Consider the following 18702-nt stretch of genomic DNA (forward strand, 5'->3'; position numbering starts at 1 on the left):
TGCTTTTCCAGCCCCATCTCCCTTCTCTGCACCTGGCCATATTGATAACCCTTATGCCTCCACTCCTCGCCTCTCGCCTAGGCCACTCTGTAACTATTCCTTCCACTCAAAGTTCATTGAACTCAACATTACCTACACCCTTTAAAGATTCAACTGGCTGCCTTGGCCCCTCTGCCTTCTTCCTCTTAGAGTTTCAAAAAGCATACACATGAAATTCATGTGCAAAAGACAAACCACCTGTAATATAGAGTTCTAAACAGTGAGGCTTACGCTGGTGTTTCTTCCTTTGTGCTGCTGTTCTGCACATCATGTTAAAACCCTGCTAGGCTGATAGAATCTAAAATAAACAAAATAGCAAGTCATTGTGCTTTGGGACAAATAAATTAAGCCCTTTTCAACAACTCGATATCTGTTAAAATAAAATGAGTCAAGTCTTTAATGTGGTCAATATGGGCCCCTGTGATAACAATATTAGCTCAAAGTATGTTTTTTTATAATTTCTAGTTTGCTATGTTTTGTTATGTAGGGTCATATCAGATTAAATTAAATGCCTTGAGGAGTTAGGATACAGATATTTTTAAAAGAATAGTTACTTAAAAAAAAGTATTATGAGTAAAAACTTCATTTTAAGGGATCATTCCCAACTGAAAAACATAAAAGTGCGCCAGCGACAGAAAAAGAGAAACAACTAAAACAATATACTCTGATATCCCACAAATGGAAATCAATTATACAGAAAAAAATCTAAATAAAATAGTAAAGGGATCCATAAGTGTGGATTTGATTGATGTTAAACACGTACAAGAGACCAATCTAAACCACAGGTGCACAATTCCAGTTTTCAAAGGATGAAGGATCTGTATTTTTCCAAGCTGCCTTCTTAATTGCCCAATGGAACTCATTATTTACTTCATTGACACAACTCAACAATTTACCCAACTCTTAAACGGTAGTGAAACCTGCGGTCTACAGCCCTCAAGGGTCGCATTTGGGTGCCACTGTTGTAAATCAGGTTCAGAACCACTTTACCATCTGGCAGTGGATTGCACCTTTGGAAGACATTTCAAAGCATTTCAAAGCATTTCAAAGCAAGGAAAAGCAAGCTCTGAATAACCCTGAGCCACACACATGCAGACACACACGCTCACTGTACGGGAGAACAGAGATTCGGAGTTCAGCTTTGACTGCCTTGGAGTGCCCATTTAGATTATACTGTAGCTACATGACGTCATACTGAAGTGCTGTTTGGGCCGAACATTGTTAACTTATTAATACTGTGTGTCCCTCTTATTCTTTGACTGTTTTTCATCCCGCACGTGTTTTAGTGTTTCCATTCACAGGTTGTACGTCTGTAACTGGGTGGCAGGAGTCAAGGCTACACAGACCTCATCAGAAAGAGTTTTGCTCCTCACTGCAGGTGTAGACAAGGGCAGAAAACACACCAATTCAATAAAAATAGAAACAGGGAAGGTTTACCATATTCAATGTCGTAGAAGATAATGAACTTCTGCCAGGTGTACTCCGTGACGACCCGGAGAATGACCTCGTTGAGGTACACTGGGGGGCGCACGAACAGGGTGTAGTCCTCTGAGCGGGTGCGGTGCGTGATGCTGCAGCTGGAGCGTGGGGTGCCCGCTGGCGCCCGCTGGATGAAGAGGTGAGGAATGTGCATGGCGTCCGCCAGGGACTGCAGCGAGCCCGCTGACATGCAGCCGATGGAGCTGACCAGCGCCAGGATCCCTCTGTTCATCAGCTCACAGGCTACAGCAAAGAAGAGGGAGACCATGGGTTAGCAAAGCGCTGTACTTGTGACGACCTCAACTTTGTGAACACCAGATTTCGCACCTCATCTTGGGAAATTGAGCTCTTTTCAAAATCATGGTATGTAAAGCAGAAAAAAACAAATTTACACCCATTCGTTTAGCTTAATTAGAAAAAGCACTCACTCTGGAGATTTTGTGCTACCCTATTAATTAATTCTGAGCTCATTACTTTTAGGAGTTCATAAGTGAAGAACATCATTTGTGTATGTTTTATTGAATGGAGAAATGCCACTGAGCTGCAAAAAAATCCACTGACATTTTCAATAATGTACTTTTTATTTAGAAAACCTGGACAGGACAGGCTTTGCAAACATACAGTGAACCAATCAGGCACTGTGCAAACATAGTTGATGCATGCCTCTGTTTGACAGGTGAGGTATATAAACTCTGAGTTGTTTAAATACTTCTGTAAAATAAGCTTAGAAACACTACTTGCAATACTCTTGAAACAGAAATAACAAGAGACCCTAATTTCATTGCATTTCCTGCCTACACATGGGAGGATCCATAGCTGACGCTATCCAGAAATTCCTCTCCTTCTTAAACATTCAGAACTATACCTTAATAACTTTCACATAAACTTAGGAAAGTGTAAACCAACCAATGCACATGGCTGGAGAGAGAGCCTGAGCAACTCAGAAAGAAGAAGAAAAAGTTGACCATTCTCTATCACATTGGCTTATTTAGAAAGGTGATAATCAGGTACCCACTCATAAACACAATGGCAGGCAAAAGCTTCATACAGTTAAAGGGGTTCTGAACTTGGGAAAGTAACTCAAAATTCACAAACTGCAAAAATTAGTACTCAGCAACCACCCAGCACTATTTTAATCCCAGCAATATTAACTGGTACAGACATTGGAAGTAACATGAATTTATTAACAAATATACTTGTCAAGGATTCAGCATCTAGAAATAGGCATAAATACAATAGTTAATCTCAGTGTCCTGGGAACAGTATCCTGGGAACAGCTAGAGCAGGAATGGAGTGGGTGAGAGGTGTAATTCTATTGTATAACCCCAGCAGAAAAAATGAACTGCACCTATTTTATTACACGCTGTACAGTATGTGACATGTCTATCCAGCTTGAATTACACTTCAAAACCAGTAAATGCAAATTCAATGTGAAAAGTTATATGTCTCACAAGACACAGTGGTTAAAGAACTAGGACAGTAAAAATAATACAAATCTAGTCACAGATTAGAGAGAGCAACAACAGGCATATTGTACAATGTGAAATAATTCTTTTGCTCAGAGATCTGTGATTTCAACTGAATGTTTCTTGCTTCTGAGCTCAGAACAAACTATTGTTCAAGTTTTGTTGACATGTAGGCTACAGTACTTGTGTATCTCAGCAGTGCATGGTGAACAGTGCACAATTCCTCTTCTCAATGAGAGGTGTCCTGGTGCAGGAGACTTGTACCCTCTTGAGAGATCTCATGTGACATCACTGAAACAGCCTTGCTGTACCTCACAATATGAGACCAGATGCAATACCTTCACTCCAACTAATGACTAACCTGGCGCCGTAATAGAACATCAGGTTCTGTCTCCTGGCTAATGGAGCTAAACTCGGTATCACCCCTGTAGCTCCTAACAACTTTTGGGACTGAAACAAGCTTTACAGGTGCCAGCAGTAAACAGATCCCAAATAGGCCAAGCAAAACATGGTTAATAAATACATGGGCAGATGAAAGAAAAAAACATTGTTTCAATCAAGTATCGAGACAAAATGAGTAAGGTCTGGTTGTTGGAGACCATAAAAAAATTATTAGCAAGTTCATGAAATTACTGCTGTCTTGCTTCTTCTAAGATGTTTTTTGAAAAACTGAAGTAATAGAATAACAGTTTGTGTGATTGCTACATCTTTCTCTGTGCTCTTAAGGCTTTTGATCCTACTATCTCCATTTTCCAAACAATCACCTAAAGTCTTTATTGTCAAATATGATTGAATCTGAATTAGTTATGGTTTCACACAATGGTGTCATTTACCAGACCTAAAGACACGTTTCTAATTGTTATCATCAAACGATTTTCTGAAGTTCCTATTTCAAAAACACATTAAAGCTCAGTGAACCAAACATGAATGTTGGGAGCTTAATAGAAGTAAACATCAATTTAACCAATTAAAGCTAAAGATGGTACAGTAGATGTCAAAAATACTTCTTGTGTTTTTTTATGCATTGCTGTTGATCAATTCTATCTCTGGCTTCACTCAGCAGAGCTTTTCATTTTCATTATATACCCAGTGGAATCTGTAACTTCTTAAATGTGGCATCAAATTGTCAACATATCGCACAGAATTCCCCACAGCTTTTTCCACAAAATGTGGAAAGCGCTTTAAAATTCTAAAAAAGAACACTGAAGAAAAAAAAAATTATAGCACATTAGCCTGTGTGAAACACGGGATAGAAGAACAAATCCACCTGGCAAATACAAGCCTTTTCACAACAGAGATAAACAAAATAAAGGTAAAAAAACTCCAATTAGGAAAAGAATATGTCAGTATTTTTATATTTACCTCATACATTTCTGTCATGCACGACAGTTCTTAAAAAGAACAATGTTTCAATTCCCAAGCATCTAACTTGTTGGAGCCCACGGTTTCACAGCTCCCTCTGAAATTTATTTTCTGGGTTTGTTTCCATCAGTATTATGAAAGATTTCTGCAACTTTGTCTCTGTTTACTCATTTATATGCATTGGAAGCCCAATTCTGTATTAGATGGTAGGCTACGTGCATCAGAAACAAAATTAAGCATTAATAGAATCAATAATGAACAATGACTAAGCATCACCATGAGGGCTAAGGTTAACATACTGTAAGGCTAACAGTAGCAATGATACAACCCACATAAGACAGCTTTTATTTTTGCTCAGCACAAGCATTTTTTTTTCTTTGGCAGAGGTATGAATGCATCCCTCTTAGTAATTAAGGCCTAGAGATTTCTCATGATGTAACCAATACAAGCCTGCTCTTCGAGTTGTGCCCAGCGGATCTGACTGTAGAGCACTGGCGATGGATGTTCCTGTGCTGTCAAGAGCTTCTGGCAGATGGCAGTGGCATTCTCTTTGCGGAAAGCCAGCCTCCCCACAGCTCTGGTAACAACTTCAACTTTGGGACGGGCAGGGGGAGGGGATTGTGAGGAGTTGATATTACTACTTTTTACCATCATATAACCAGATCATGCCAAGTCAGTACGGCACTTGGAGGGAAACACGTGACACATCCGGTAAGAATTGAAAATACAGATAATAGAAATCAATATTTTTTAACAAAATATTTCCTCAAGAAGAAAACATCAGATATCTGGAGTGAAACAAAAACAAGCCCATTCTCACCCTCTTTCAAGCACACTTATTTTCCCACTACTATTACTTTACTATTGCAAAACTTAACATACCAGCTTCTTCATACATTTCAGTCTCTCCCCTCCCTCCCTACACTGTTGCTACCCCAGACACACTCTGACCACAAACACCCCTATCTGTGCAAGAAGAAGAAGGTACAGCTACAGACGTGCGTTGTGTAAACAGAACACAATTGAACTGAAAAGTGGGCGATGCCCATTAAGTAGGCAACATTCTTGTTTAAGAGGTCACTAAGTACTGTACCTGTTGAGCACTTGTTGTTCTGAGCTTCATTTTCCCTTAGGTCACTTCAGACCAAGACAGAGCACCTGGTCTAAATTCTGAGCATCAGTGATGTGGAGGAAACAGGAACAAAAAAGCTCACAGAGCACCCTGTGACTGTAAAATATCTTGCATGAACTTGAAAACAAGCTTATTCATATAACAAACAAAAGGAAAGACTGGGCTCTACTCCAGAAGGCTAGGGTAGCAGACTGACACGTTGACAAAGCAACCATAATCTGCTTTTAATCAGATGCAAGGGAGATCAACACACTGGGGTCCAAATGTGAGACAGACTAATACATTCAAGTCCTTCTAGGCTCTTTCATAAGCCACACGAAAGCAGGACTTGTCAGGAAACAGCAGTGACAGCAGCATTCATGGCTGCTACAGAGGGAAACGGGAACTGGGGTCTGGGAGAGGAAAACAGATCTCAGCTTCAGTTTACCCCTTCAGTAACTTCAGAAGGAGCTCAGGAAAAGAAACTCACTCAGAACGTTTAAGGAATATTCATATATTGAGAGGCATTAAAATGCAAAAAAATGAGTTCTGGAATGAGCATTTTCTGTGCTAGGGATATGAAGAATCATATCCCCCTCCTAAAGGTGTGTCTGTGTTCTGCAGACTGCACGAGAGATTGAAAAGTGAATAAAAGCTAAACTACAAGCTGCCTAAATATTTTTCCACTTTTTATTTTCCATCCTAAAGATTGAGATTCCACTCTAATTGAAGCAGTTCCCAAATTGAGTCATTTATCGCTACGTCCTCAGTGCAACGGTCTGGGAATAAGCTTGGAATCCATTATACAGTAAATATCAGCAAATCAGGTTATTCATGGTTTGTATTCTAAGCATTACCCCATCTTCTTGAGACACACTGTTGGATACTGTATGTGGATGGTTCACATAAACACGGGTGGGCTCAGCCTTTTACAGAGCTCAGGTCTGCCTTAAAAATAGTTAATTTGTAAATCATTGAGGTAAATCAGAATTTTATCTAAGGTTTATGGGTACTGGTGAGCAGACAAAAAGAACTATAGAGCTATATTTGCTCCTTTACAGACCAGCTTCATGCCTTTATGATTGGGATATTTTTAGCTTTGTGTATTTAAAAGGCAGCAGGTGGAAACTGAACTAGGTTGGCTCGGGGGCAAGATGAGGTGGTCTGCCTGTTGGTGGATGCTGTAGAAGATAAAGCAAGCAGAGCTTTGTTAGCTAAGTGACAGGCATGTTCGTGTGTACCAGGGAGCTCACTGGTTAGCTTGCTTTTGACCATCCAGGGGTGAGCTCCTGTTCAGTGGCAGTTTGGCGCTGAGCATTTTTCTTTGAAAGAACAGGAACATACTAAAGAAAGGAACAACTTTCAAGAGGGTGAGTTTCTTATTTTGATGCAAAAGAAAGGCTCTGTGGAGTCTCAGCAGTACTGAAAATGATAAGCACCTTATTTTCCTTTTTTTTAAGACAAAAGGACAATGAATTATACTGTAGTTGCATTTCAATAAATAAGACTGAATTAACCACAAAAATAAAATCTATCAGCTGGCAAATGCACTAAAACATGTTATTTTGCCTTATGGTCCCAAACACATGCCTTTAAACTGAAAGCTCTGTAAGTGTGTTTAGCTCTTCTCATCTTCTATCACAACAAAGCAATTTTTTGAACAATTCCACTGATATGAATTCATGTTTAAGAGAGGTTAAACCCTGGAAAGAGCAGTTTTTATTTTACACTTGTCTCCCTAAACCTACACAAGAAATGCAGCCTACTGTACATTGAAAAAAACTTACAAGAACAAACTTTGCATAAATTGCTAAAATGCTTATAGTTTAAAAATATAGTGACTACTGCATTTGAAGGTATCTTCCTCATAATGAAAATGAACAAAAAAAACAGCTCACATTTTGGCTTCCAATGGATCTTAGAAAGTTTAGTCTCTACTCTCTGATAGTGATGCCACTGCCAACATATTTATTAATAAGAAAAATACAAAATGTTCGACTTACTTTTTATTTTCTATTTTGCTGTGAAAAAGATGAGGGGATTGGGGAAGTGATTGCACGTACATGGCTCACAGCCAAGACCTCATATACTGTAGCTGTGAAAGGGATACATCAATAGCTTTTCGATCAAAAGTGGCAAAACACAGGAACAGGGTGGCGCTGGGATTCCACACAGTAGCAGTTAATCTCCAGGCTCCACGTATCCTTTTCTCCACAGCCTTGTGCCATCTGGTCAATATTATCCAGCTCTGAAACCTATAAATGGGGTCAATCCTTCCAAACAAAAGCTGAGTTTTAAAATTAAAATATTCACCATAAAATGGTAAATGAATAAAACATTAATTAGAATGCATATTAATCTATCAGGCATGCTCTATGGGAAAATGCCCAAGGCAGTGCAATCCATTCCATTTTGCAACTCCACTGATCTACTATCAAACTATGCTTCATTTACCATATCTTGCCACCTCAAATAATTTTACTGCTGATAACAATGTTTGTCTATAGCAAGTTGCAATTAATAATACTGTGAGATTTGAAGTTCAAGCAATGCTGAATCCTAATACTTTGCTATTATTCAAAACCAGCTGGCAATTAGTACAGTAGTCTGCCTTCATATCTAACCACAGTATATCACATTTCATTTTCATTCTTTGTGATTTTAACAGCCTGTATCACATACAGTAGGAGTGTTAATTCAATGTAGTTCTTTTTCAGGATGATCTACTGTAACTTTTTGCACATACTGAGATGTTGAGATGTTTGTGTAAATGTATTCCAAAGTCTTAAAGCTTTGTAATAGGTACAGTATATCTCAAACTTAACAACTTCACAAGATGTCCCATTCAAAACATGGCTCTTCCTCTTTCTCTTGATATTTTTGTTCTTTGATCAAAAGCTTGCTCTTATACCATTAATCTCGTGAAATATATAACTTCGTACAGCTTGTTTGTTTGTTGTCCATATTACTGTATTTGAAAAGGATATCCACAATGTCCACAGGCATCAGCTTGGAATGAAATAAAAAAATTAAATTACTTTGTATTAAAGGAAGCCACCATTAACATGTGATTGTCAATTTACCACGTGGTAAATTATTAAAGCGTGTTTAAAAGACTAGCATGCAACAAATTTCAGTTATGCATTGGTGTCACCACCTTGGAATTGTTGAACTGTACAGTATGTGCTGTAAGAAATATCTTAAAATCCATTATGAGGATTTAACAGTTATTTCAGATCAGCTTTCCCCAGTCTAGCTGCTTCAATCTTTCTGAGTGCTGTTTCAAATACATTTACAGATTCTTGTAAATTTCGATGGATTGATGATCATCAAATATGTCAGCCAGATTGTATCAATTTCCAGCCTTCAGCTGGCATTCTGTGTCATGTGCTACTGTATGTCATTTTAGCCACAGGATGTGACAAGTCTACTTCATGTGTGTTCACTGGTTAACCATTCCAAGCATCCTGAACTTGCTTGAAGTCAGATTTTATATTGTTTAATCAACTAAATAAAAATATACACATTACTAGAAAACTTTTCATGAATACTAAAGAATCAATTAGTGTGATTCACAAATTGTCCCTTTCTCTTCCTTTAGACAGTATGTTCTGTATAACATGTACTAATGTTGCCAATCTATCATTAATGTCACTGGTTCATATCGCCCATTAGTAACTCATTATATACAGTAATTCTTTTTATATTTATCAGAAACCCACCCCCTGCACACAGCTTGTTTTCACTTTTCCCAAGGAACAAAGGTGTAATGAATACCAAGTTATATCCAGCTTCTTCGGTTAAAAGGTCCTGTTTTTTTTTTAATTGGGGAACGTAAAAATAATCAGAAAAGTTTGTCTATGTTTCATATAGCCGACAAACTGGTTGCCAAGAATAATTTTAAATGATGAACAATACTTTTACCGAATACAGATCCAGAATGTGAAAAAATAACCTTTCAAGTTGAAATCCTGCAACAGACTCTTTGTCAAGTCAAGAGCAATGGTAGAAAAAAAAGGAAATTGCTGAAATGTGTCGCAGTGGCAGATGGATACAAGGTAGGCAGATGGAAACTACACTGGGGACTGTTTCTTCTCTACGCCACAAACAAAAGATGTTTAAGGCATTTAAAAAAACAGCTATGTTTTTTCACTTTTCACGAAATGTAAGAACTTTTTTGGTCTGCAAATCATTGTTTTTCAGGCTTGTATGTTTTTAAGCACCGGATCAGTGCAAATCCAGGGTGCTTAGAAAAATGTTTGGCCTCTAGTATAGTCCAAGTTGAGCTGCCCAGAAACATTGCAATTTGGTTGAAAGAAGACTATGAGGAATGCATCCCGATGGAGAATAACAGTACAATACATACCCTAGGGCTCTAATTTAGTTAGAGTCTAACCATTTGGGTAAAAGATCATTTTCAGACATCTTTTAGAGAACAATGACTTCTGATGTGTATTGTTGCTGCTGTGTACAGTCAACCAATTTTAAAGCACCTTATAAAGTAAATGTGTGTACCACAGTACATCATATTAATTAGTTTGCTGCTAATTGTCACCTGCTTTAGACATCAGAGGAAAGGGTTACATTTGTTCAATTGAATAATTATTCAATTATTTAATTATTGCTCAGGATAAAATAGCAGGTACTACCTCAACTTTAAGAACTGGGGTTGATGAGCAACGCAGTGTGAAATGTTACCATTGGTTTACTCTTCTCAGCATTACCTTCTGATGATCTCCACCACACACAATTTTAATTAACTGCAACCTTGCTTATTGGATGAAAATGAGCCTTTTTGTAATCCCCTCACCTACGTTCAAAAAGCACCCTTGTGCAAAACTGGACTCTGACAATGAACTAGAATCTCAAATCAGACATGACAGGCTGTAGGCCATGTTAGTGAATCTAATGCTATGAACTGTCACCAATGTCCAGCAAGTAACACCTTGTGTCACTTTATTCAAAGAAAAGCTTTGCCTGTTCAACTCAAACAGTCCAGGCAGCATGTCAGACTGTCTTAAGCCATCACTTTCGAGTGATGATGTTTCCTAAGGAAAAGAACAAATTTTTATCAGCGCCAACTTCATAAATGAAATTTACTAAGAACTAAATGACTTGAAGTGCCGAAGTATCCTGTTCCAATATAACTTTAGTAGCAAACTCTGGCTGTCACAAACCGGAGGGCAGTTCTTATGTGACAAACAGTTATAAAAATGATTGCTTGGAGAAAGAAAAACAAAGCCTTGTTATTTAACTTAAAAGAACTAACAATAAAGTGGTCTCTCTCCTCCTTGGTACCTTAAGTAACCCTGACAGCAGTACATGGAAACAAAGATCAGTCTGCAACACCGTTGTGTTTGAGATATTGTAAACCACAGTAGACACTGAAAAAAGTGTATAGGCTTATTCCTATCTACCTTTTGAGATCAGGAATGAAGCCAGTTCTTGGTGCCATTTGTGAATGACAAATGAAGGCTTTAACATCACAGCAGTTAAACTGTGAAAAAAAATCAAAACACCAGGAAAATACGAATGACATGCAGTGTATGAGTGCCAGATAATCCTCAACAATGCTACTGTACAGTATATCATCCTGACAGTTGAAATTCCTGAATGACAAAAGGCCAAATACCAAAAGCTTGTTATGGCATGTGCATTGCTTCATATCATTCAGTTATGATAAAAGCAAATTCAGTTTCTTTCACTTTGTGCAATTTTCAAGTTCCTTGCTTCTACTAACATTTGCTCATTCAGGTCAGAGCATTGCAGACTTGTATGAGAGCACTAAGGGTTATTCCTTCAATGCCATGAAAATCTATAGTGGATTCCCAAGAAGGAAGCAAATTGATCTTGGGTTGCCCTTCTTAATCGAGACTTGCAAGAGCTGGAGTTCAGATTTAAATGACCAGCGTCTGTGGTAGCAATGGGCATGTTTGCACCCTCTGGCCATCTGCCCCTATAACATTCCCTAATTGCCAAGTCCTAACTTCCATTAAAAACTGCTATGCTCTGCAGTTTCAATGCACCATTGATAGCTAGCCTGTGCACAAACATCTGGCAAGCACTGTACTTAAAGCAATGTCCGATGGAGAAAAGGCTAATTAATGGGTTCTTGATGCACTGTGCCATCTGGCTCAGTTCTATTTCAGAGCAGTCTATTTGTTTTTATTAAAAGACTCTTCACAATTAACTGTTTAATATATTATTCATGAAGACTCATGCTCTCTTTGTTATCCAGCAGACTGATAGCATTTCCTGCAGAAACAAAAGGAATTGCATAGGTTTGCATTCATTTAAAGAAAGGAAGAAAGAAAAACCTATGCTTCCCCAATGAATTCATTGAATTGGATAAGAGCATATGAGCCGTACTTGAGTGAATCAAAATCAGAACCTCTTTACTTTTGCAGGCACTCAGTGGTGCTGTGCTGGCTGGATTGCATTTGCCTCTGGTAAGAACGACCCCCCGCAAGTTGTGGGACAGCGGCATGCAAGTACTTTATAGAATACTGATGCTCATACTGGGATTCTGGCTCTCAGAAGAAGGTTAAATAACTGCACAGAACATATGAGGTCAAAGGTTCATGCACATTTCTCCCTAAACTCAAAGCTTGTACTCGCAAACTGAGCTCTCCGGCACTGTTTCCTCCTCCTACTGGGAAAACTCTCTGCGCTCACATTTGTTCGTTGCTATCAGTCTCAGGTTTAAGTGCAAGGCAGTGACGACCAGATCAAAGATCAGTTTGAGGGGAAACATTTAGGCTTTCATAAATATTAACAAAAAAAGTTAGAACAACAGGCCCTCTTTTGTTAGAACACAAAAAGATAAAGTCAAGATTTCTGGGCTGCAGTCTGTAACTGATGTTATTTTTCAAATTGTTGTAACAATATGCAGGCATCAGCATTCCCTTTAGCAAGCCTTTCTGAAAGGAAATTTCAATGGATCTTCAAACTCATGAGGCAGAAGGAAAATAATGAAAATGCAGAATAAAACATTCCACAACTGCATAGATGAAAGAGGATGCATAAGCTTTTGGCAAAAAATCTTGAAGATGAAGCAACAACAGAGGACTGATCTAATTAAAAATAGCCCAGGAAAGGATACTAGAAGGTAAAGAGCCACACAGGACAACTGCAATGCAACAGTACATAGAGCAGGTTGTGGCACTAGCCTCTATCCCAGAGCTGAAATGTCTTCAATCAGAAATGTTCTGAGATCCCTTTCAGTTCAGAAAACATTAGTGACTGTTGTGATCTCGGAGGATTATCTCAAAGTGCAGCTTTTAACAAATTAAACATCAATTGTCAAACTTCCTGTGGGTTCTTGCAGTCTTCAACATACAGTACTGCAGAAAGCCAACAGTTCATGTGAAAAAGAGGGCTAAGGAGATAAAAACAAGCTTGCATATAATGGTTGGGGGATTTATTGTGTTTTATTCAAAAATCTGTGGACAATTATCAAGGGTTATGTTGCAAGTTGCATTAAATCAACTTTTATTATCCTTGCACACACATGAGTTTTCAAGAATCATGTTTAAGTTTCAGTTAAAACTGTATTTACGGTAAAAATATAGCATCCTTCTCTTGAACCAGTCAGTGTACTTTGATCCTCCACACCTCTGCACTGTCATCCTCTCTTTTTTTCTTTAAAAAAATTCCCAAGAAAAACAAATAGATGACTGATGTCATCTATAGAATCGTTTAGAAATTACTGACAGGGCAAAGTTAAAAGTGTGACAAAGTTAACATTCTGTGAAATTCTGGTGGGGTCAATACTATGAAAAAGACTACAAAATATTGTGGGTTTGGGTATCCTGAAAATATACAGTAACACAAAAGAGATACAAAGAGACCCTACTGCCTCAGTGTCACCATGTGCTAACATGACTGAAAGAAACTGTACAGCAGTACAGCAGCCATCATATAAGGTGTGATAAAAAGCAAGCTAAACCAAAAATGAAGACCAATTACTTGGAAGGTGTGAGAAAAATGAAGCAGAACTTTTTCATTCTATATTCATTTAAATTTCTACCCTTGAAAATAGCAGCAGTAATGTGTGAAAATCTGTAACGCAAGGATATGAACTTACATTAAAATATGCATTTTATGTTTTGGCCCAAGAAGCTATTATTTTAAATTAAGAATACTATTTCAAAAGGTAATAGCCTTATGGTTTTTTTAATTCTTAGTAAACTAAAAATTGTGAATTGTAAAATATATTTTTTTACAAACAAATGCTCAAGTGTCATTTTAGTCACAGCAAGAAACATTTTCATAAGCCACACAAGAAAAGGGTAGCTTGACTCTTATAGAGGGCCAATCACAGAAATTAAAATCACGTCTCAATATTTACAGTATATTGCACCACAGATTTTGATTTAAGCAAGAAGGGATATTTCAGACATCTCAGAGAATAGTGACTCTTCCTCAGGCAGTGGGCTTAGAGCAGGCATTTGTAAAAGTAATATATACAGTACTGTATAGTAATATAAAACATACTTCCATACAAGCAAAACTGAAGACAAAACGGGACTCTTAAGCCTTTAAGCTCCAAAACCTTAAATGGTGCCAAAAGACGACCAGTACTTTGTGTTATTTTGTACTTGGCTCTAACAAATTCTGTGTCCACTTAACATCTTAACACCAGAGGGTTATGCAGTTACAATGCCAGAGAGATCAATACATCAGATTGCTTGACCCTGCAAAGCACACAGTGACTTAAACAACCCTGAGGACCACACAACCACGTATATACAGTAAGGAGATGGTATTTATTTAGACATTTATAGCTTTCCAATAATTGCAAAGGACACACATAATTAAACAGAGCACACTTCTCCACACACAGAATATGCTTTCTTGTAACTTGTTGTAATTGCTTTCTTGTTACTCCGCTGGGTAAAAAAACGGCAGTTGCTGAAATGTGGCTTCCCTTATTGGATTTACATTTAATCTGCAAAGAAACAGAAGCAAAAAGTCAAGATCCTGTTCAAATGCCTTGGCGAGCATTAAGATTTAAAATGAAAAAAAAAATTATAATGTTAAGAATTGCAATTCAGTGATCCCAAAGCAGTGTATGCTGTGGGCTGATAGGCTTACAGACTGTTCTACTGTATGTCTGACATTATTTCCATTCTTTTTGTATTATTTGTGCAAGTTTTATGACTCTAACATCACTGCTCTTTACCAAGGACATGTAAAAGCAAAGAAAGCTTCATACTGTATAAGAAAACAATGCTATTGTCAGGCATACACCGTGATTTAATGCTATTTACTGTATATAGTTGTTTGCAATGAGGTTATTGGATGAAAGAAAAAAAGCATGGGCACAACATACAAGCTGTATTTTGTTGGGTGTTTTTCCTGGTTGTCACTGAGCTGTGAAGCTGAAATTTTTCCCTAATTAAGAATGAGGGGAATAAAAAAAGCAAGCAACTTTCTACAGCAAGCCAATAGCTCTGCTAAACATTGTTTTGGCTGTACTGTAAGTGTGGAGAGTCCTGAGCTTTAGAGCTACAAAACAGTGGTGTGCATGCTGTTCCCAGATTCCTTTTCTGAGCCCCTGACCTGTCTGCAGTGTTTCCAGGCACTGGAACTGGAAATAAAGCCTTTAAACTCTTGGCCCAGATCCATGCCCTGTGTCTGCCCCTTTTTATGCCACGTGAGGTCACTTTTCAGTTACTTAATTAATGACAACATTAATTAAACTAATTTGTTGTTTAGACATTTTCACCGGTTTCCTAATACAACAAAGATTCAAATAAAGAGAGAAGGGTGCACAACCAAAGCTGCAGAGGTGCTGTCTGACGGGAATCAGTCATAGGACATGTCTTGACAAAGGCCTTTGTGTGCCACAACGCTGACAGCATGTAAGAAATTACTTACTAGTACAGTGAGTTTCTCCTGCTCATCTCATTGCTTTAAATACAAGAAAGAACTGTACAGTAAATGAATTTAAGCAATTCATTTTTTTACAAGCATCGTGAAATCAACTGTTTTTAAAAGTGAAAGCTAGTTCATATTTGGTCAGAGCATAATTAATACAAAGTAAATGTCACTTGCTCTTCCAAACCCAGGATTTCTAGGGATAATTCTCTATGTCTCTAATTTGAGGGTTTAGTTACATAACTGACAGGACAGTTGGAATGAAGCAGGAGCAGGGCAGAAGATCCATTCCAAGCAGAAGTCAACCTTGTGAATATGCACAGTAACATAGTACACATCTCCACTGGCTAGCACTCAGCACTCAGTTGATGACTTTCAGGATGATCTCTGGGATCCACATCTCATGGCAGTTCAACTATTCACTTGTGGTGGGAAAACAGCTCAAGAAGATGTTCCTTGAAAGTCAAGAAAGCCTCCAAAACAAAACAGTATCATACTGTATATCACCATATCACAGGACAATTATTAAATGACACGTTCACCTCTCTGCAGCTCTTGGTAGTGCACAGTGCTAAATCCTTTTTTCTAAACTGTTCATTTCCCAAATACTGACATTGCAATGCTGGTCTTTATCCCTCTATGAAGGCCAGAGAAAGAAGGTTAAAAGGTGTCCTATAGCCTCATCCCCAGGCCACACAGGATCACCTTTTCATCAGGCAGACCTGATTGCTGGATGTGGTCTTGGAAGAAGGAGCCGTGATCAGTGTAACATCCTCACCTGCCCCATCAGGACCCTGCACACGGGCTGTTGCCAAGCAAGCCGAATTAACCTCTGCTGGTGTCATCTGATTAAAATCCCCCAGGCTGCCCTGATGACAGCTCCGCTCCTCCCTTTCCTCTCTAGGCTCCCAGCCGTCACTCATATTGGAGGAGCTGGATCTTGACCTATTGATATCCTGCTCACATGGGCTGTGTGACACATCTTGATCTAAATACATGTAGTGTACAAGTGTGGCACGATTCTATTTCACATTTTTGCTGGATTTTTTCTCATTGCATTCTCTCAAAGTCTTGCACTCTGTGATTGATTGATGCAGTTCAATAAATAAGAGGACCTCACACTTTCAATCTGTTATCAATATGTTAAATCTCCACTGGAGTCAGTGCAGACAAAAAGTATGTCAAAACAGGCTCTTTTATTAGGATGGGTATAAATGAAAAGACTACAGTTAATGAATTCATTCTCTTCTTTTAAAAGAGAATCAGCTACTTGTACACACAGCAGGATGGTTAAGATTTGTTCTTTAAAGTTTTATGAAAACAAACACATTTTTTAATCCTCTTAGGTTTTTTTCTCTCTTGTATTTACCAGCTCAGAGTGTTGCTGTGAATGGAAATTACAGTGTATACTTTTCAAATGCAGGAGCAGTTCCACTCCTCTATATACCCTTACCCTAGCAGCAGATGCTGTGCTGGATCTTCAATTCGGTTCACTGTCAGCCACCCAGAGATGTCTGATACATCAGCACCAATTCCAATTTAAAAGTCTCTGATCCAATTTTAAAACTGGCAACACACCAGCATGTCTATATAAAGGATCCTGTACAGGGGGAGGTCTGATTGAAATCACCCAAGGGGCACTGAGAGGGTATGTTTAGAGTCTCAATGCAATGGAGGAACAGATACAAACCTGTTTATTTACCTGTTCTCTGACCTAGTTATCTCATTAGCAGTGAGGACTTTGGTCTTCTGCTATGTTCAACTCTGGTGATTAGACGGTAGCAGCAGATTTGTACAATAACAATCACTTTCAGAAACACAGTAATCAAATCTCAAAAGCTGTATTAGGTTGTTTAGATTAAACCAAGGACGAATGGGCAATTCTAATAATTTTTCAAGATATACAGAAATAAATTATGCATTCCTTTCTCTTCTTCACAAGCAATCTATTGATAGTGAGAGATAGCTATGTATGCTGATATGAGGATGATTAAAATTAACATGCTTTATGGAAAGGCCAAATCTACAGAGTAATTTGAATTGCAATGATCAGTAAAGACACCATCCCTTACACCCAGGTTGATTAGTCAGTGGTTGATAAAATAAGCATGTTTTATCATGTGCCTCAGTAACAGAATATACCATCAAGTGACGGGATGTGTCACTTAATAAAGACTGTGGATGACGTCTGTAAGAAACAGAAACATCTACAAGCAGCTGAGCATTGACAACATATAATAGCCAACATAAAGAAAACATGATTGTCTGAATAAATCATCTCAAGAAGTCTAGGCTTTTTATCCTGGTTTGAACAGATGCAACAACATGAGAAAAGGAATATTTCAGTCCCAACCTTTCAAGTTATCTGAGTTTTACAGCCAATGTAGAGTAGAATGTAAAAAATCCTCCAATAGGAAAACTAAAAGCCACTGACTTTTTTGACAGTGAGCATGAGAAAAGTATAGGCCTTTGTTAGACAGTAGTGAGGAAACAACGCACTTAACAACTTGATATTTATTCATTTAACTGTAATTGTTCTACAAAGTGACTTTTCCACCTACAGTACAGTAAGTCTTTTAGTTACTCCTGCAACAATAAAATTAGCTAAAATAATTAAAAGTTATAGTCTGGAAAAATCCAGACTATTTAGATGAAGTAGTATGACTATGTCAGTTGTGTGTATATGATGCAATAACTATTACATTGATTTGGTGTTTATTACAAAGTTATTGCACACAAATCCCCATATTTATGCATTGGTACAAATCACATTTTTCTTTCACAAAACATATGCTAAAGGAAGAAAGACAAAACCAGTCTAAAAAATTAGAATGACACTTCCCTGTTGATCTCCATATCTATCCAGTTCACATTCACACTTAGAACCACATATTAAACAAAAGATAGATGAGAAAGGAAGAAGAAATCTGCAGAAATCCTGTGCAGACATTTGCCTTCCAGAGAGAAGTCTTTGGTTGCCATGGAAACACTAATTCAATTCTAAGGCCAGCCACGCAAAAAAAGTCCTTATCACTGTTGACTTTTTTTAGCTGTCTCTAAATCAACAGCTTGCATGAATAGAAGATGATTTTTCCCCCACTGAAAGGCATTGCTAACATCTTGGGGATTGAAACCTCAAACGAAAAGCCAAAAAGACAAAAAGAGAAAATTTTGTATTAAAAGTCAAGACCCAATCAAACACAATCCTGTATTCACCAACCGAGCAGTGTTAACTTTTACTGGTTCAAGTGTAAAATAACAAATGCATGCCACACTCACAGGTCACACACAGAAATAAATTTGTACTGAGGTTGTTACACATAAAAGAAACATCCCCATCTTTATCCCCATCACCCACCCATC

The 18702-nt window shown here is 38.0% G+C and overlaps 1 protein-coding gene across 4 annotated transcripts in view; it reads right to left on the bottom strand.

Moving 5' to 3' along the window:
• Nucleotides 1–18702, bottom strand: part of grid2 (glutamate receptor, ionotropic, delta 2) — a 608583-nt gene that overhangs the window by 274952 nt on the left and 314929 nt on the right. For all 4 annotated transcript variants that reach the window (XR_015935866.1, XM_088628644.1, XM_088628643.1 and 1 more), the window contains exon 3: nt 1477–1761. Coding sequence is in view for 3 of the 4 variants with exons in the window: in XM_088628644.1 (XP_088484770.1) it covers nt 1477–1761 (285 nt within the window). In the remaining variant the exon portion in view is untranslated. The remainder of the gene's footprint in view (nt 1–1476; nt 1762–18702) is intronic.

The sequence above is a fragment of the Lepisosteus platostomus genome, chromosome 4 (genome assembly GCF_059453375.1).
Source record: "Lepisosteus platostomus isolate fLepPlt1 chromosome 4, fLepPlt1.hap1, whole genome shotgun sequence".
Lineage (NCBI taxonomy): Eukaryota > Metazoa > Chordata > Actinopteri > Semionotiformes > Lepisosteidae > Lepisosteus > Lepisosteus platostomus.